The sequence below is a fragment of the Cibotium barometz genome, chromosome 2, assembly GCF_041138505.1.
Source record: "Cibotium barometz isolate CiBa-2024 chromosome 2, ASM4113850v1, whole genome shotgun sequence".
In the NCBI taxonomy this organism is placed as follows: domain Eukaryota; kingdom Viridiplantae; phylum Streptophyta; class Polypodiopsida; order Cyatheales; family Cibotiaceae; genus Cibotium; species Cibotium barometz.
Window position 1 is genome coordinate 38,913,808 of NC_141047.1, and position 20,947 is coordinate 38,934,754.

The window sequence follows — 20,947 nt, forward strand, 5'->3', positions numbered from 1 at the left end:
TCAGCCAGCTCGGGCAAAGGTTGCATGGGCAGTTATTACACTTCCGCTGGCTCAGGGAGGTTTGGGCATTATAGATCCAGTCGATCAGAGCAGAGCCTTATTGGGGAAGCTTATTGTTCGGGGGTTGCTTCCAGGCGGTGAGCCTTGGAAAGAGCTCCTCTTGCAGCGGCTGTAGGCTCGGGCGCCCCCAGCAGGGGGCACTTGGGCACCAGAGATTCGCTGGATCTTCATAGAGATGAGGAGGACAGGCCTCAGTAGAGGATGGGAGGACAGATTTGCTTTGAGTATCCTGAGAGCTTGGGAGCTGCTGAGACCGGGGCTCTCTCAGCGACCTCCTTCTTGTGTTGAGGAGCGGGCCAGACAGCCGCTCATCTGGAGCCCAGCGGTTCGCACAGAGCAGGGTCATATGCTGGGTTCTCGGCCTCGTTTAGCCTGGGGACCTTTAGCGAGGCCCAGCTCGTAGTTTTGGAGACTGGCAGGCCTTCTGCAGTCTCCCAGAGGAGATCCAGGTGGAGAGGCTGAGTCACTTCAGAGGGGGGTTGATTATGAGAGATGATATTCAAGAGGCACTCACAGAGGAGTGGTTCACGCCTCTCGAGCCAGTGACCCCACGGTGGATGGGAGCCTTTACACAGTTGGAGATCCTGATTGCTGTTAGAGCTTGCACTGAGGATGGCAGTTGCCTCTACTTTGAGATTCAGGATGAGGGCAGACTCCAGCGAGTGGAGGAGGAGTCGCCTTTGGTTGCAGAGTGCACCTTTCAGAGGATTCGGGTAGTGGCCGCCGCTTCTCGGAAGTGGCATATAGACCCCGATCCTGCTGATGTGCTCCCGGATTGGCGCATATGGGAATATGCAGCGCACCCCTTGGCCCGGCTACAGTGGGACCCCGGGGAGTATGAGTGGCACGATCCTTATGCATCCCTTGAGGCAACAGAGATTACCTTTTTCCAGTATACTGTTCGGCTGGGGCGGCATATTTTGACGAGGAGGAGGACGGTCTCTCCATCGGCAGCGGGGCATTGGCGTCTACAGGGACTCTCACAGGAGTTCCTGGAGGATTTTTGGGCTCGGCTCTGGGCTAGTCGACAGGCCCGCAGGATCTCGACTTTTCAGTGGCTGGTCGCCCACAGAGGCTCAGCAGTTGACACTTGGCTTGTTTACAGCGGTCTTCCGGCGGCCTGCGTTCGATGCGGCCACCCTATGGAGACACAGAGACACTGCCTTTGGGATTGCCCTCAGGCGCAGCAGATTTAGCTGCGGATGCTGCGGATTCTGGCTCCCCTCTCTCCAGAGGGTATGTTTACGTGGGGTGCCGCTGCTTGGTCGACTTCGTCAGGGCCTGCTATGGGCTATGAGATGGAGCAGGGCAGTCAGGCCATCAGATTTATTAGGGGCCAGCCTCGCCTGGTTCCGGCACCGGATTTCTTGTCCGCCAGCTGGACACAGGAGCGGGATTTATGATGGGAGCTCCTCAGCAGCCTCACCATCTGGTTCACCTGGAGGGCCCGGTGCTTTACGGCCTTTGAGGGGAGATTGGAGCCACCAGCAGAGACTGTATGTGGGATTTGGCAGGAGTTGATCCACACCCTGCGAGGACAGTACGACCGCATCCGGGGCCTTTCATACCACTTGGCGTTGTGGCCCCTTCTACACCTTACACACGGGATCCCCCCGTTGGCACTACAGGCCACCTGTTTGGCTCTTCCCCCCCTATTGTATGATTTAGCCTCTCAGTCCTTTGTACTGATGCTTGTATTTTGTAGCACCTAGGGAGAGTCTCCCGGGCTGCCATGCTGTATTCACTGCTCTGTTTCTCTTATGAGCAGGAGAGATCTTTTGTAGCCCTACGGGCGTTTTTTCTATAACTAATGAAAGGATCTTTTCTCGGAAAAAAAAAATTGATACAACATATGCAGTGATATTTTAATGTTTAAACTTAATCTAATTTCCAATGACCGTATTATAAACACTAACTATATATATTTACTAGTTTAATGGCTTGTGACTAAGCTAGGAGCTTGAAGTTTCTTGGCAAATGCGAGGATATGAATGGATATAGTTTATCTTCCATGCAAACAATATAAATATTGGGCCATTTGACAATATATTGAAATTCTAAGAAATTCCTTCTTTACTATAAAGCTAGGATGTCTAGAATATATAATATCTTAACCACTTAACCTTACTCATATATATCTATTTCTATTAAGCATAACTAGAAGCTATAGATCACCACCTTAACCACTTAACATAACTAGAAGCTATAGATCACCACCTTAATCACTTAACATAATCTAACATGACCGTAAGCATCTAACCATCTAACCTTAGCTTGTATCTATTGCTATTGAGCATACAAAGTCTTCTTGCATTTGAATGAGTTCTCACCGCTCCCTTACATTGCATATGTTTTCCATCACTTCAATTCTTTCGGGTCAAAGAAGGCTCCCAAGGATAGGGGAAGTATCATTTACCATAGCTAACTCTCTCTCTCTCTCTCTCTCTCTCTCTCTCTCTCTCTCTCTCTCCTCTCTCCGAGTGTGTGTGCGTGCACACACACATATAAATATAAAATGCTTTTGTGCTTCTATGTTTACCTTTATTTGTACTGAATAGTTGAATATGTTATAATGAGAGACTCCCACTATATATATATTCAATACCTATATTACCCATGCACAATTCCTAGCATTTTCTTATTTACTCTATGTACGCCATTGGTTACAAAACTCCTGGCCATTATTATTCATGGATATGTGGCTTTAGATCAAATGATTTGGATATATAATTTATGATTATTTTAAATTATCCTTTTATGGAGCACTAATACTATGCCAATAACGTCTTTCTATGTCTGATCTAGTTCTTCCTCTTTGGTACCCAGCTGAAGGCCTAAAGTTGCTACATAAATTGTTTTATGCTGATTTTTTAATCATATTTTGCTAGCAAAATTTGAAATCAAAGGGGCCGGAAAGAGCTTCACAAAGAACCATAGAAACAACATATAGTGTGACCTCCGATACTTAAAAAAAGAAGAAGAGAGCACCACGTTTTGTCAGCTTGCACATTACTCCAAAAGATTGTGTTTCGGTAATTTGTGGCCCTCTATTTTGGTGTACTTTCTCAGTATTGGCGCATGCACGCTATTTAAGGTGCATATTTACACAAAGGAAAATAAGGAAAATTTGGATGAGAGAGAAGATGCTCTACACACTCACACAGACACATACAAACATAGAGTGTCAAAGAAGCTCAGAGAGCGAGAGAGATGAAGATTGATGGTGTACTTTCTCAGTATTGGCGCATGCACGCTATTTAAGGTGCATATTTACACAAAGGAAAATTTGGATGAGAGAGAAGATGCTCTACACACTCACACAGACACATACAAACATAGAGTGTCAAAGAATCTCAGAGAGCGAGAGAGATGAAGATCGATGGTGGTGAGTACTCGATGATAATGATAAGAAATTAGTCAAATACAAGAGTACTAATAGAAGCCCTAGCCCTAGGGCTGGTGTGGCTAACACATAAGAGCGTATTTACACGGGGAAAAACCCTACATAACAGGGTAAAAAGTGCCTGTGTGTAGGTCTGTTCACACCAGGGACTTCTAGGCTAACTAGGCTAACTAGGCTAACAAACCCCCCTTAAGTGAATGGTGTGAACATGTACATGGTGTAGCATACTACCCTAGAAAGAGTTTTGGTAGGCTACATTGGCTTGTGTAGGCACATAGGTCAAGGTAATCTCTCCTGCATAGATCCTTTCTTGACATAATGATAATGCACCTAAATGTGTTGTGTCTGCGCGATTGTATATGCAGTCTGACCGTCATTTAAAAAAATGGTGGTAGAAGACAAATGTCTAATACCAAGATCTACCGATAGGTAGACGGTGGAGCCATACACATTCCACAATAGTTATGAATGCTACGCTGTACTCAGCTTCACAACTTGAGTGGCTATTGTCGGAAATAGTTACCACTATTAGACACCTTAGTGTCAGAACATCATGCCCAATAGCTATTAGTGGAGGTACCAACCATAAAAGAAAACGCAATTTTGCTTCACTACGTGCCAATGCTAAAGCTAGAACAATGTTGAAATTTGCTCAATTGTGACACTACATACTGAATTTCAAGACGGGTACTGTATATGTAATAAGGCATCCAATAGTTCACTAATAATCAGGGCCAGGCATCAAAAGCTTCATTGGAGGTAGCAGGATGCCCCCTCGATCACTATGAACTGGAACTGGATACTTAAATTATGCAAAAGCCCAATGTTTGAACATTAATTGCATGTTGTAACGTCATGAGCAAATCGTCAAGGCCAATTTTTGTTAAATCTGTTGAATGTCAGCAAGAGCAGAAGGCTAAATGCATGATTATAACTCAATGATTGCTTCCAATGCATCAAGAAGAGAAGGTGGCTCCTCATGTAATGCGAAAGCAACAAGGTGAAATCAGTAAAATAAGATGCATGATGAAAGGCAGCGTGTGCCTGTCACAGCGGGAGATCACAACGACATCCTCTTCAAGTAATGCATCACCTATGGCATTAGAGCATTAATATGGGAAAGCGTGTCTGACTGAATGTCAACAGTAGGTAGAGGACTGATTCAAAGCCAAAACAGGCTTAACTTTGTTAATGGACAAGCTGACAAGGTGGAATTAGCAATGGAGTGGGCTGATATAACAAATCTGACAAGTGGGGGCAGCAAGGCATGCATCCAACCAGACCATGAGAGTATAAGGCAACCTCTTAGCATGGCAATGTAAAAAGGATGCTTAATTCCACATAGATTGATGTACGGAAACCCTGAATTGTGCATAATGACAAGGCAACCAAATTGAATAATGTAATAGCCTGACTCCATTAGCATCCATGTCAATGAGCTCCAAAGGTGAGGCGACTCAAACAAGGAGCTGGTTTAGCATAAGTAATACATCCTGCAAGTAAAACATCACTGCATATAGGTATGTCTTAAGACAGAGCATAACTAAGAGGTCAAGGGCATAAGTGACCACAGACATCACCAACAGCAATACACATCAGCAAAAGCCCCAGAGAGACAATTCTGCTAAAACGATTGCTATAAAGCATAATAAGCCGAGGATGGATCATCACCAGGATCAATGTTAGGCATAGCACTAACTAACAATCTTGATTTAGAGTACGGATCATCTCCAGGATCAATGTCAGGCATAGTAGCATCATGTAATTTTGCATCAGATGAACCAATAACTGACAATCCTACATGTGACAAGTATTATCCCCTTTAATCGGTCTACAATGTTAGGAGTTTATGTGGGAGCTGCATAGGTGGTAACTCCTGAACAATAAGCTGACGCTGACCGTATAAGAGAGGTGGAGTTAGGGTGACCAAGACAAGTGATGCATAACTAAATCGATAATTTGCAGGTTAAAATCTGCAGGGAGAATCGACAGTCGTTTTGCAAAATCTTTAGGTTGGAATCTGTTGACATGAAGTCAACATGTCAGAAGTTAATGTGGCACTAGAAGGTTAGCAGGTCATAAGCAGACGTGGCATCAGCATGTCAGCAAGTTGGAGCTCACATAGCAGGTCAGAAGCTATTGTGGAATAAGCAGGTCGGAAGCTGTCGTGGAGGAATAAGCAGGTCGGAAGCTGAAGGCGGAGTCGTCAGGTCAGAATCAACTGACTAACAGATGCGGAACCAAATAACAAACAGATGCTGAACCAGCTAACGGATGATATTTGAATGGATTGATGGGGACAGACGCTGAATTGACTAACTGAATCAAGCTGACAGAAGTTGAAAGCCAAATGTTGAATGTCGAAGGCAGAAGTCCAAAATCTAGATGCCGAAAGCAAAGGTGACTACTAATGGAAAAACCTGGCCAAGGAAGTAAACCTGGCCAAGGAAGTAAACGTGTCTAAGAGACTAAACCCGGCTGACTGTGCTGAATGCACACAATTGAAAGATTGAAAGTTGACTGACGTGGAAGCTACAATCAAATGTTGAACGCTGATGGCTGAATGCTGAATGCTAAACGTCAAGCAACTGAAAGCTGATTGCTAAGCTACTGAATGCCAAACATTAATGGTGGCTGAAAGCTGAATGTAGAAGCCAAGAGCTGAAAGCTGAAAAGCCTAGCCGAATGCTAAAAGTGGAAAGCTGAAAAGCCTGGCCGAATGCTAAAAGTGGAAAGCTGAGCACGCCGAATGCTGAAGGCTAAAATCGAATGGTTGATTATGGAGACCGAAGAACTGAATGCTGAATGTCATAAGCCAAGCATAAACTACTCAAAGTTGAAGCTGAAACAGCTAAATGCTGCAGTCGAATGCTTTAATGCGGAATGCCTGAAGCAAAATGACTGAGAATGAGGAAAGACAAATACTAAACGATTGATCGGGCAAAGCCGACTAAAACAACTGATGGACAAGAAAGTTTGATGCCGAAAGCTGGAAGCCCTTCAGGTTCAATTGCTGACAGGGCAAAACCGACGGAAGTAGCTAAATGGTTGATCAATCATCAAGTACAACTGAAGCTAAAGTTAAATGCTAGATGTGCAAGTGCTAACTGAGGAAAGCTGAAGGTTGATTTGCTGACCAGGCCAAGCTGACGGACGCAACTTAATGACTGACTAGGCCAAATCGACGAATACAGAAGCCCAATGCCGAAAGGAGTGCCAAATGGCTGACCAAGCAGAATCGATGGACTCAGAAGTCCTTTGTTGAAAGCTGAATGCCAGTATTCAGACAGGCAGCAACAACAACAGAAATAGCAAAACTTGGCCAGGGACTTCCAAGCTAACTAGGCTAGGGTGTGGGGTTGGCCAGAATGTTCGGCAGCTATTCACACGAGGGACTTCTAGGCTAACCAAGCTAACACTTCTTCATCGACCACATTGCGCTTTTACGTAGTTTTTGAAATTAAGTTTGTGAGTGTGAACTTTGCTATATTTTGATATTCTTATAACAAAAAATATATTAAACCTCTAAAGAGGTGCGAGTTCGATTTTGGACTCTAATGAGTGAAAAATGGAAATCATTAATTTGATTTAGAGTGGATGACCATAGTGAAACGATTTGCAAAGGCTGTAAAACCTTTGTTTTACCAAAATCAAACTACTTCGAGGCCATGCAAGAGGTGTTATCTCATGCATTGCTTCGATTTTCTCTTGTTGAACCTTCCTTCGAGCATGTTCTCCATTGCCTTTTTCTTTTTCTTTTTGTCTATGTTGTCCTTTTTGTCTCTCATCACCCCCTTTTCTCTTGTCACTTGCGCCCACTATCTAGTATCTCCTCGCCTCTCTCTTCTCCTCCTCTCATCTTGCCCCCTCCATTCTATCTCCTTGCCTCACCTCTTATTCACGACCATTTCTTGTTACATGCAACTCGCTTCCTGACCATTTCTTATTGCATACTTGACTCATGAGATCTGAGTAGCTTGGGTGTGGTTGGGTGGTTCTAGCTCATTCCTCAAGTAAAAAACATTTGTTTTATGGAGAATTCTTCTATACCCCCCCTCCCCCCCCTCTCTCTCTCTCTCTCTCACACACACACACACACACACACACACACACATGCACAAAAAGAGGGGAGGAGCTCTCTCTCTCTCTCTCTCTCTCTCTCTCTCTCCCTTGGCTCTATGTAATCAAAGATCTTAGGGTTAGGATTTCATGAGGTTAGAGTTTCAAAGGAGTAGGAAAGGGGGAAGGGGCACATGTGTGGGAAAAACAAACCTACTCTCTATCTTTGGGCTCTCTCTCTCTCTCTCTCTCTCTCTTCGCACACAAAAGAGCCTCCCTGTTTGTTTGTTTGTGAGCAAAAATCCTAATCTTGCCTCTCTTTATTTGAAAAAGTTCTTAGGGTTAGGGTTTTGTGCGGTTAAGGTTTTGAGAACCCGAGAAGGGCACTTGTATTAATTGAATGGGCCACGTTAAGCTATCAATTGCAAGTTCCTACTAGGCGAGAGGTGCAAAGTGAGGCTTCAAGGTTATACCTCAGGTTGAACACTTCAATAAATCAATTACCTTATGCACGTGCTTATGAGAACTTACTTCTCAGAGGGAAATGCTTGATGGCTCATGGAGGCTATGGCAAGCGCAGAGTGGCTGGCAGGCCATCCATGTCTGGGGCGCGCAACACCACAAGAAGTAGCAGCAGAGGTCTGGGCGTGCGGCATACCAAGGAGAGTGAGAAGAAGGCGAAGGTGGCCTCCATCAAAAATCAAATCCGCTCTGTGGAGCGATTGCTGAGGAAGGTGAGCAATTTCTGATTTATATCTAAACCTAACCCTAACCCTAACCCTAACCCTAAACGCCCTAAACCTAACATGAACTCCTCATTTACTCTATCTGCGTTTTTCCAACCTTTACCCTCATAACCTATGCATCTGTGTAATTGTAGCCTACTCTGGTAGTTCCTTTTTTTCCCCATTTCTCCAAATCCAAACCCTAACACTAACCTTAATTCGAACCTAGCGCCGACCTTGACCATAACCATTAAAAAGATTTGAATGACAGACTCTCCCTGTCGAGGTGAAAGATGCTCAACAGAAGCGTCTGCAAGAGCTCAAAAAGCAAGCAGAACTGCACCAACGTGCTGAGCTTGAACGGAAAATGGCTCTGCGGTATCGCAAAGTCAAGTTTTTTGGTAAGCCTTCTTGAGTTTCTGGACTGATCCACAGTCTGTTTCTGTTTTTTCGAGTATTGCATAGCTAACATGGTTCTGGTTTTTCAGAGAGGAGGAAAGTTGAGCGTGGTATCAGGCGTTTGGAGAAACTGCAGAGAGCAGCGTTGGATAACCTGGGTGAAGAAATGGCCGGACAGATTGCAGACATAACTCAACAACTTGCACACCTCAAAGAAGACCTAGAGTATGTGCGAGTAAGTAGTATAGGGTACATGTGCCTTTCTCTTGGATGCATCACTGGTTCCACCATCATGTTTTACAAATGCATGATCTTCTTGATATCTAGAAGAAGAATATTTGAAAAATGTTTATGAGTAAGTGATTGATTACTTGGTAATGTGACGCCTTACTTCATCTCCTCTTAAACTCTAGAATAGATTAACTTTGGAAAGCTGACACCTAGTTCATCTCCTCATGACCAGCTTATTATTTTGCTTGCTGACGTTTAATGCTCATGCTTGAGCAGCCCCTGTTCATACTTGGTGCACCCACGCTTGGGGCAAGTGTGCCTTACCCAGATGCTGTCTGACTTGCCTTATCAGGAGCTTGTCTGGCCTGCTTCCAAAGTTCCATGTGTAAAAAGACTTTGTCCTTTGGTGGCCCTTTCAAATGGAGGCTTTCTGGGACTGCACAACTCAGACATGCATTTCAAGAGAAATTTCCACCGTAGAAGCTGTTGGGGAGGCCAGTGAGGCAGAGTGGGGACCTGCCTTAGGAAGTCAGAGCCTCTGCAAGCCCATGCGGATGTGTGCACCAGGTGCTAGCGGTGCTAGCGGCTCTAGAAAGCATGCTGGGCACTAATGTTGGCCCGCGGCTGTAACCAAACTTTGTGTGTGACAAGTCATGAGTGGTGTGGCAACTCTTGGTTTCCTAGATGGTATTAGAGCCCCCGTTCATGGTCCTGGGCCATTTCCCTCCGTGCTCAATTGGAGGGGAGTGCTGGAGGTGCAAATCTTGCATGGGTAGTGGGGATTGCAAGATGGGGAAAGGTGCCAAGTAATCCCACATGCAAAGGCAATGTGAAAGATGAAAGGGTATATAGTCCAAAGGGACCCCTCCTATCTTCAACTCCTTCAAGCTTGGTTTCCTTGAATTTTCGATCACTCAACTCTTCTTAGTTTTGGTTGTTGGCTCGAAGATGGTAACACTTCGCAGCATGTGCTGATGATTGTTTAGTTTGTTTTGGAGTCTTAGAAGGAGCATGGCACATGCATTCTTGAAAAGATAAGACCTATGTTGACTTTAAGTTGTGATATTTGCAAAATGAGGAAACCAAATATCCATTCTTTCTTAAGACAATAAGATTGTCTGAAGCATGGATTTGTTGTTCATTTGTAGTCATCTTTCAAAATTATTCTTTAGTTCTTGCACTCAAAAGTATGGATGTGGTTTGAGGATTCTAGCCATCTTGCAATTATTCATCTTTCGATGGTTTTGGGGTTCTAGCTATCTCGCGATAGTTATACTGTTCTGACCACCTTGCATTGGTTCAGTTACACGAGGTGTAGTGGAAGCTTTTTAATGATAATTAGGTGTGCATAACTTGCTGATTTAAAAGAGAGGAATAGAGAGAGAGCTAGCTTTGCATAGTACATACATGGTACGGGGTTCCAGCTACTCAGTGTATTTGCTTATATTGCTTCAAGAGAAATGAGATACAAAACTGTGTAATTTCTGTCTACAGATGGACTGACCTGGGCCGGGCGTTTTCTCCTTAGAGAACCTCTATGGCTGCCCAGGGTTGCTGTAAACAGATTTCCCCTTGACTCTGCCAGTTGTACTTCAGGTATATCTACACAAGCTGGAGAAGTTCTTCTTTGACTGGACTGGCTGCCTTGTGTCTGCAGCAGATCAGCCCCTTGAGACCTCTCTTTGCCTTGTTTTAATGTGCTTTTGGCCACCTATGACTGCAGGAGACTTGAGCTCTTGCTTTGGCATGAATGAGATGACACATGGCTGACCCAAAGGCCCCTTTTATAGTGTGTATGCTGGCCAATGGGGAACTAGGGCTGGCAGACTTAGATCTAGGGTTGGCCATGCCCTAACTATGATAAGGTTGCCAAATTGGATGCTCTTTCCATAAGTTCCTTTTCCCCTTTTTGATGGGTGCTTGGACCAAAAGTGTGGGCTGCCCACAACCCACCAATCCAAACTGTCCACTGCCCTTTTTTATTTTGTTATGGTTAGTACCAATAACCTAAATGGATTCACATACCCCAAGACTTGTTCCTAAACCCCAAGACTCTTGTCTGACTGGCACCTGACCATGGGTCTAATAAGTGTCCGGGCAGCTTGTGCAACATCACATCTTGCAAGCGGGTTACATCTTTGTGTGCATGACTTGCACGAATGACTTGACACTGACTTGACCCTAGACCTAAATGGTGCCTAGTGACGTTCTATTGGGAATGAACGTCTTACCTGTCACATGCACAGCCGTGGAAATGGCTAATCTCAGCATAATCCCTTATTTAGGCAGAGCAGTATGAGCTTATGTACACATGTAATGTCATGTTTGGACATTTAGGCCAGCTTTCAGTCATAATCATCTCTCTCCCTCTTGGAGATTGGTCATAGGTGGTCATCAATGTCAGCATATATTCAGTAATTCCTGATTTAGGCAGAGCAGTATGAGCTTATATACACGTTTAATGTCGTGTTTGGACATTTATTTGTCCAAAGTGTTGCCCGACAGCACATTAACAGGCTGACTTGCACGTGAGGAGCCTATAAAAGGCTAGGCTAGCGTACAGTCGTATTCATCTCTCTCACTCTTGGAGATTGGTCATAGGTGGTCATCAGTAGAAGTAGAAAACATATTTTGGAAGGCCATTGGCCAAGCATACATGTAACCTTTTCATGTTCATATTACATATACTGAAAACCTCTCTTTCTCTCTCTTTCTCTCATGCATTTTGCATTAAGGTTCCTACAGGGTGCTTAAGGGCTGCGATTAAAGGCATGAAGGCTTCTGCTATGTCAGATTGGTATTAGAGTAGCAAGTGTAGCTACATAACAAGTACCAGAGGTCCCCGTAATGTATATGAGAATATCTAAAGCTCAAATAGCCCGGACTAGTAGTCTTGCAAGGACTAGTAGCCACACTCACGCTATCTTCATTGCGCAAGGACCATCCTCCACCCCAGGGACATCATACTTGCACCACGATGGCATTTCGTGGTTGTCAAGAGCATTGCCATGCAGGGTGTACCGGTCCAAGCAAGGTAAACACAAGCATTTAAGAAGCACTAGGAAGTTTAGGCATGCATGAGGTGAATCCTCGGCATTTAGCCCATGGACGTTAGGTCCTCAAAGGAGAACTTCAGTGGCTTCCTGGGAACAAGAGGTGTAGCCTTAGTTAGGTGCCTTGATCAATCTTAGTAAGAAGTCATCAATGCTTTTCAGTAAGAAGTTATCACTGCATTAAAGGTCAGGGGTATGCAAGCAAGGGGACTTCTTTGGAACAAGATGCACAGTTCTTTAGCCAAACTTGTGGAATGTGAGAAGTGGCAAGGTGGTCAGGCAATCATAGTCAAACTCAGTCAAAGTCAAAGTCAAAGTCAAAGTTAGTAGTCCAAGGAGGAAGGATGACAATTTCCAACCCATCATCCGGTTTAGCAAGAGGGGATGTCATGTGCACAGCCGTGGACATGGCTAATCTTAGCATATATTTAGTAATCCTTGATACATGCAGAGTAGAATGAGCTTATATACACATTTAATGTCATGTTTGGACATTTATTTGTCCAAAGCAGCCGGTTGACATCACATTAACAGGCCAAATCGCACATGAAGAGCCTATAAAAAGCTAGGCCAGCTTTCCGTTATAATCATCTCTCTCCCTCATGGAGATTGGTCATAGGTGGTCATCATTAGAAGTAGAAGTCATATTTTGGAAGGCCATTGGCCAAGCATTCATGTAACCTTTTCATGTACGTATTACATATATTGAAAACCAGTCTATATCACTCTCTTTCTTCTCTCCATAGAAAGACTGGTAGCGCCATAGAAAGAGGGTTTGCAGGTTCTGATTTAGAGTTTACAGGTGGTGAGGCATATCTGGCGACGACGAACAACCAATTGTAGAAGTCCTAGAGCTACGACAATGGAAACAATGCAATCAGCGAGTCATTGGCACCATTGGCCTCAATCTTCAAAGCTTGCTCATCCATCACATTGACTTCGCCGCCACAACAAAACAAAATTGGACAAACCTTGAAGGTATTTTTGGCAATAAAATCACAAATTCCAAGGTCTTCCTAAAGCTTAAGTTTTTTGATATCAAAATGCATGGAGATCAAGAGCTAAGTGAACATTTGTCAAATTTTTATTCACTGGTTCAACAACTTGGTAACTTGCAATGTGCTCCAAGCAATGAGGACAAAATGGTTGTTCTCACCAAAAGCATGCATAATGTTACCAGGTTTCAACAGTCTCTTGAAATTCTTCGGGTAGCATCGATGACTTTTGAAGACATGGTTGCACTTCTTATTGAGAAAGATCGTCGCAACAAGGACACAGCTTCAAGTAGCAGCAGCATCTATGAAGACAAAGCCTTTGCTGGAGAGCACAAGAAAACCACCGCAACTCCACCATTAAAGACCAACAAGCACATTAAGTGTCGATACTGCAGTCGCATGGGTCATAAAGCAACCCAATGCTACAAGAAGCTGGAGAAAGAGCAGCTTGATCATCATGCCAATGTCGTGGCCCTCGGCGATCCTGATGTAGAAGAAGATGTGAATAGCTCCCTCGACAAAGCCACGACTCATCTTGCATATGTCTCCCTTCCTAAGGAAGATTATACGGAAGACGACTGGGTTGTAAATTCTATCTGTGTTTGAGTCAATAAGGTGTTAGAAGTCATCTCCTGTCTTTCTGTAGACACCAGGGCCTGTGTGGTGGGTGTGCCCGCCCTTGTAGGTGTTGTTCTCATTTTTTCTCACTCCTCGTATTTTTCCCCCATTTTTCTCATTTTTTCTGTGGCTTGGGAGGTAGCCCTGAGGTGGCAGGATGTCCTTGATTATAGCCGACTGCATCAGTCCTCTTAGTGGTGCTGGCCGACTATATGTGGACAAGTCGTGGACCTTCTTGGTGCTGACCGACACCCCTGTGAGCTGGCCGACTTGTGATTACAGTCATGGGCACTTCTGGAGTCCTGTCGGCTGCCTACAGCAGTCGGACTGTTGTATGGGGGCCATATAAAATGGCCTCACAGCCCTTGCCACATCTTGTATCATATTCGAGATCTTCTTTGTTTCACCAGCCTGGACATTTCCCAGTCTGAAAGGGGTCTGGTGGACTCCAGGATGTTTAAATTTTTGGAAAGTACAAGCTTTGGGAATGGGGGATTATCCTAGAATACAAAGGACCACACTCCTAAAATTCAGGAGAGTTGCTATTTTTGGCCCGACTCCGATGGAAATTCTGTTCGTGTCATTACATCTGGAATTGAGTGGATACCAAGAGTTGGCAAAGTGCCTATGACAAAATGTCTACCAGTTGGGATATTTTTAGAGGTAAAGATTATGGAAGGACCCATCTCTTAGATTGGGACATGTGGCAAGAAGGTGGACCAAAGTGAGACAAGTGGCCTGACATTTGTTAGAAAGTGGATCAAAGTGAGACAAGTGGCCTCACACTTGTCACTTCAGCTATTGTGTGGCTCTCCACTTGTCATCGTAGCCTTCTCTTGCCATTTTAGCTCATGGGAGGCCCCAATCTATAAATTGGAGCCCTCTCTCTTCATTAATGGAGGCTCTCTTGCTGCACACTAGCCTCTACCACCGTTACAGGCTGCCCTAATGATGGCTACTCTCTTTCTCTCTCTCTTGAAGGCTGCCCATGAAGAATACCGGCTGTTGGGGATTGTTTTGGAGGCTTCCATCGCGAAGATTTAATCATTTATTATGATTTCTAGCCATTGTACTTGTTGCACCAGCATTTGTACTTGCTGTACCTATTGTACCAGCCATCGTACCGGCTGTACCAGCCACTGTACCTACTGTACCAACCACCGTACTGGCTGTACGAGCCACTGTACCTACTGTACTAGTCATTGTACCTATTGTACCAGCATTTGTACTTTGTTGTACCTATTGTACTAGCCACCGTATCGGGTGTACCAGCCACTGCACCTGCTGTACCAGCCATTGTACCTACTGTACCGGCTAAATGGAGAGTTGTACTTGCTGTACCAGCTCTATTGCATGAAGACCCGTGGTTTTTTTGGGGAAGAATCAGTACCCACATGGAGGTATATGGATTATATTGTTGGCTCGGCATTTCTACAGCCTATGTTCCGGCTTGGTAGCTTTGTGTTGGGCTGTGTTATGGCATTTGTATAGGGATAATCCGGCATCTCCCGTGGGGAGAGTAAGGCCCCTCAAAGCTTGTACATGATATTATTCTCCTTGGGTAATAAAAATACTCCAAGGGGGGGGGTCGGCCCATTCCAGCCTCTATGTGGTGTCACATGTGCAAGATCCATTTTCAGCATTTGTGGATGTTTTGTTCAGCTTTTATGTTTTATGCAAAGTGATGATGGATGTGTTAAGGCTATGGCCATGTTAAAGTGTTTTAATATGCATTGATGGTATCAACAAGTGTGTCAAAGGCCCTAGTCCCCCGGGCACCTGCCGCGAGTTACATTGGTATCAGAGCATAGGCTTTCTTGGAAGCGGAGGCTTCCTTCTATCAATAAGGAAGAGAAAAGATCTCAAGTGGGAACCACACTTACCATCATTGCTATTAAGCATGGCCCGCCACTTCAAAGCCTATGAAGCAAGAGCATGAGCAATAGACAGCTTGGTCTAAGGATTTATGAATTCACAAAATTTATCTTGGAAGTATGGAGTTGGCTTTATGTGCACACGTTTAGCACTCTTTCCGTATGGATATTGTGGATTATATTATCAAGCTTACAAACAAGCTATATAGAGATATATCTCAGGATATCTTAAGGATATGGTGACCAGATATTTCTTTTGGCTTCATGACCAACCTGGCAAAGAAAAGCTAAGTATACTTTGAGTTTGCAAAGTTGGTGCTTTGGCTATTTACTATGAAGTGTTTTTGATGTTCACTAACCCTTGTATAGCCATGCAAGGAGAAGTGGTGTTGTTTGCCTTGAGATGGTTTCAGGGAAACATTGTTTATGGCTCCCTTTAGTAGGATGGATTATATCTATGGAGATTTCTTTCTTGGACAAGATTATGGACGAATCTGTCCCAGTTTATAGAGAAGAAATATTTGGATCTCTCATGGATATGATGCTTTTATGGATAAAGTCCACCTCTACTCGAAGGTGTGTGGTTAGCACGGAGTATGTGGTAAAGGTATGGTATACAGGTCTATGGATTCCTGGACTTCTTTTCTAGGGATTTGGATTTATCCTCAGGTTTATGGATTATTCTTTTTGGCTCCCTTTATTTGGGATGCATTGGACTTATGAAACTCATGGTTCACATACCTTGTGTAGTGTTCTCTTGTCCTAGGTGCTCTCTTGAAGATTGTTTCTACCATGTGAGGGTGGAACAATAGAGAGCAGATGGAAGGGAACATGGGCACTTCAAAGGGTAGTGACAAGCACAACATACCCTTCTCTTGTCCTATGTGCTCTCTTGAAGATTTTTTCTACCATGTGTGGGTGGAACAATAGAGAGCAGATGGACTATGTGTAGCAGAAATGCTTATGGAACACCAGGTTATCTATGCCTGCGAGTGATTGTTTTATCTTGTTACTTGAGCCCACCTCTCATCCAAGGTGTGTGGTCAGAGTACCAACACGGAGTGCAAGTGGTAAAGTGGACATGACGGGACTTATGTCTATGCCAAGGGTCATGTGGACCGATGTCTTGTTGGCAGGAGACTTATTTTGTCTCGCCTATTTACTTGGGACATGGATTATGATATCTGGACTTATGGGACTGTTTTTTCTCGCCCATTTACTTGGGACATGGATTATGATATCTAGACTTATGGGACTGATTTGTCTCGCCCATTTACTCGGAACATGGATTATGATATCTGGACTTATGGGACTGATTTGTCTCGCCCATTTATCTTGGGACATGATTATGATATCTGGACTTATGGGACTGTTTTTGTCTCGCCCATTTATCTTAGGACATGATTTTGATATTGGTATTATGGAGACTTATTTAGTCTCGCCCATTTCTTTTGGGACATGGATTCTTCAGTTATATTGGATTTTTGAGACTATCTCGTCTCGCCCAATCGATGGGACATGATTATATCTTGAACATATGGCTTGAAGCTTAAAGTTGCGGACAACTTTTAAGAAGCTGGGGAGGATGTCACCAGCCTGGACATTTCCGAGTCTGAAAGGGGTCTGGTGGACTCCAGGATGTTTAAATTTTTGGAAAGTACAAGCTTTGGGAACGGGGGATTATCCTAGAATACAAAGGACCACACTCCTAAAATTTAGGAGAGTTGCTATTTTTGGCCCGACTCCGATGGAAATTTTGTTCGCGTCATTACATCGGGAATTGAGCAGATACCAAGAGTTGGCAAAGTGCCTATGACATTGGTATATTTTTAGAGGTAAAGATTATGGAAGGACCCATCTCTTAGATTGGGACATGTGGCAAGAAGGTGGACCAAAGTGAGACAAGTGGCCTGACATTTGTTAGAAAGTGGGACAAGTGGCCTCACACTTGTCACTTCAGCTATTGTGTGGCTCTCCACTTGTCATCGTAGCCTTCTCTTGCCATTTTAGCTCATGGGAGGCCCAAATCTATAAATTGGAGCCCTCTCTCTTCATTAATGGAGGCTCTCTTGCTGCACACTAGCCTCTACCACCGTTACAGGCTGCCCTAATGATGGCTACTCTCTTTCTCTCTCTCGAAGGCTGCCCATGAAGAATGCCGGTTGTTGGGGACTGTTTTGGAGGCTTCCATCGCGAAGAAATACTGAAGGCAAGGGTATTTAATCATTTATTATGATTTCTAGCCATTGTACTTGTTGCATCAGCATTTGTACTTGTTGTACTTGCTGTACCAGCCACTGTACCGGCTGTACCAGCCACCATACCTACTGTACCAGCCACCGTACGGGCTGTACCAGCCACTGCACCTACTGTACTAGTCATTGTACGTGCTGTACCAGCATTTGTACTTGCTGTACTTGTTGTACGAGCCACTGCACCTGCTGTACCAGCCATTGTACCTGCTGTACCGGCTGAATGGAGAGTTGTACTTGCTATACCAGCTCTATTGCATGAAGACCCGTGGTTTTTTGGGGAAGAATCAGCACCCACACGGAGGTATATGGATTATATTGTTGGCTCGGCATTTCTATAGCCTATGTTCCGGCTTGGTAGCCTTGTGTTGGGCTGTGTTATGGCATTTGTATAGGGATAATCCGGCATCTCCCGTGGGGAGAGTAAGGCCATTCAAAGCTTGTACATGATATTATTCTCCTTGGGCAATAAAAATACTCCAAGGGGGGGGGGGAGGGAGTCGGCCCATTCCGGCCTCTATGTGGCGTCACATGTGCAAGATCCATTTTCAGCATTTGTGGATGTTTTGTTCAGCTTTTATGTTTTATGCAAAGTGATGATGGATGTGTTAAGGCTATGGCCATGTTTAAGTGTTTTAATATGCATTGATGGTATTAGCAAGTCTGTCAAAGGACCCCGGGCACCCGCTGCGAGTTACACTGTGTGTATATAGAGTAGAGTTACACGCCTCTATCTCTCTCCCTCTCTTGTGCTGTTTTTTCTGCATTGCGTTTGCTCTCGTTTTTCAGATTTGGTCATCATCTCCGCTGTGCATTTTGACATGGTATCAGAGCCCTTCTTGGGATTTGTGTGAGCAAGAGGGGGATTGTTGTGTTGCTAATTGGTGGATTGTAGAGGGACTGTTTGGGAAGAGGAGAAGCAAGAGGATGGCGGGCTGATTTGCTGGACAGCCACTTGCAGGTGTAAGTTCTTCTTTGTTTCCCACCAACCACCCTTTTCAGAGTACATTCCTGCAATGGCAGATCTGTTAGAGATGGCCGAGAGGCATGTGAAGATCCCTACACTCCCCACGTTCCCGGTGGACCGTCAGTTGGACGGAAACAACTACGGCATATGGAAGGTTATGATGGAATCTGTTCTAGAGTCTTACGACCTTGCTGATTTCATCGTCGTTGGGGTTCCACGGCCGGAAGTAGAGGAAGGGGAGTTACCGTCGATCCGAAAGGACCGGGAGGCACAGGCACAGATGTGGGATCATGTCAACGCTAGGGTCTGTTCGTTTATCTTTCTCAACTGCTCACCGTAGGCCACCCTCGATGGATCCATACGGACTCCATGCTTAGATACAATATGCCCCAAGAAGTGTATCTCTTGCAAGAAGAACTCACTCTTCTTGCCATTAATAACCAGCCTATGGTTCCGGAGTTCTTGAAACACAATGGCCAAATGCCTTCTATGCTCCTCCTCAGTGTGTGAATGCACAATCATATCATCAAAGAATGTGCCCACATGAGGCCGGAAAATTCTGTCCTGTTGGGTGTTGGACTCACACACTCACACACACAAACCTGCACATTAGGGTTAGGTGCAAGGTAGAGAAGCTCACACACAGAAATGAGAGAGAGAGAGAGAGAGCCAAAAGTGTGGTATCCACAAAATGCAAGTCTACCCTTGCATGTGTGCCACATCCATATAATATAGAAGTACAAAATATTATATGTTAAGAGTGTCCTTTCACACTTGATGTCCAAGGGAAAAAACCACATGGGAAAACTCTCTGTATGAGAGTAAGCCCAAAGCTTTGCGAAAAGCTTCAAACTTTTCTCGAGGTAAAGCCTTTGTGAATAGATCTGCAACATTATCCTGTGTAGGGCAATAAGATAAACTGATCTCCCCTGCATGTAGCCTCTCTCTGACATAGTGATAATGAATCTCTATGTGCTTGGTACGTGGATGAAATACTGGATTTCGTGCCACGGCCATAGCACTCTGGCTATCAGTGAGAATGGTGGTGGGTGTCTGCTGACACTCACGAAGATCAGCCAATAGTCTCCTCAACCATACACAATCTACTGTAGCTGTAAAGACTGCCCTGTACTCAACCTCACAAGTAGATGTAGCAACAGTGGGTTGCTTTTTACTCAACCAAGATATGCATGAGCTGCCAAGAAAAAAACAATTCCTACTGGTGGATTGCCTGGTATCATAATCACCAGCCCAATCTGAATCACTGTATGCATAAAGCTGCAAGCTGCCCCCCCTGGGATAGAACAAACCAAGATCCAGGGTACCCTTAAGATAACGAAAGATGCGTTTGACTGCTTGCCAAGGCTTAGTGCCTGGGCTGTGCATGAATTTCCTCAACAAAGACACTCCAAAAGATATGTCTGGCCTCGTGTTACACAAGTAAATGAGGCATCCCACTGCCTGGCTAATAAAGGCCGGCCTCAAAAGGCTCTCCAATATCATGCATAGTAAGCCGTACACCTGGTTTTACCGGACTAGAAATGGGCTTACATTCATCCATGTGAAACCTTTTTAGCAAACTTTTTATGTACTTAGTTTGCTGCATAACAATGCCATCATCTGTATGAGCTTTCAAATCAGCTTTGAAATCTGAAATTTGTGCTTTGCTTGTACCTGTAATGAGCATGTCATCTACATACAAGATGACTATGAGAATATCGGCATTGGTTTTCTTCACATATAATGTGCTTTTAGCTGGACTATTCTCATAACCTTGGCTGGTTAGATGAGCATGTATCTTATCATACCAAGCTCTTGGAGCTTGCTTTAACCCATACAATGCTTTGTGCAATCTGCATACTTTATGTTCCTCACCAGGAACTACAAAACCGATGGGCTGATTTACATATACTTCCTCCTGTAAATCCCCATTTAAGAATGCAGTTTTGATGTCCAATTGATGCACTTTCCATCCTTTATGGGCAGCCAATGCAATCACAGATCTTATTGTGGTCATTCTCGAAGTAGGAGCAAAAGTCTCTTCATAATCTATTCCCTTTTTCTGGGAGTAGCCTTTAGCCACAAGTCTTGCTTTGTACCTGTCAATAGTACCATCAGACTTTCTTTTGACTTTGTACACCCACTTTGTTCCAATTACATGCTTGCCTTTAGGCAATTCCACAAGATCCCATGTATTATTCTTCATGATAGAAGAAATTTCAGCTTGCATAGCTTGCATAGCTTGCAACCAATGCTCATTCTCATGTGCTTCTTCATAAGAAGAAGGCTCTTCTGAATCAAAGAGACCACC

The 20,947-nt window shown here is 44.3% G+C and overlaps 1 protein-coding gene across 1 annotated transcript in view; it reads left to right on the forward strand.

Annotated features, from left to right (window-relative positions):
• Window positions 1-7,943: 7,943 nt before the first annotated feature.
• Window positions 7,944-20,947, forward strand: part of LOC147641042 (uncharacterized) — a 47,199-nt gene continuing 34,195 nt past the window's right edge. The window contains exons 1-3 of the mRNA XM_086817732.1: window positions 7,944-8,256; window positions 8,519-8,648; window positions 8,736-8,881. Of these exons, the coding sequence (XP_086673858.1) occupies window positions 8,074-8,256; window positions 8,519-8,648; window positions 8,736-8,881 (459 nt within the window). The 5' untranslated portion in view covers window positions 7,944-8,073. The remainder of the gene's footprint in view (window positions 8,257-8,518; window positions 8,649-8,735; window positions 8,882-20,947) is intronic.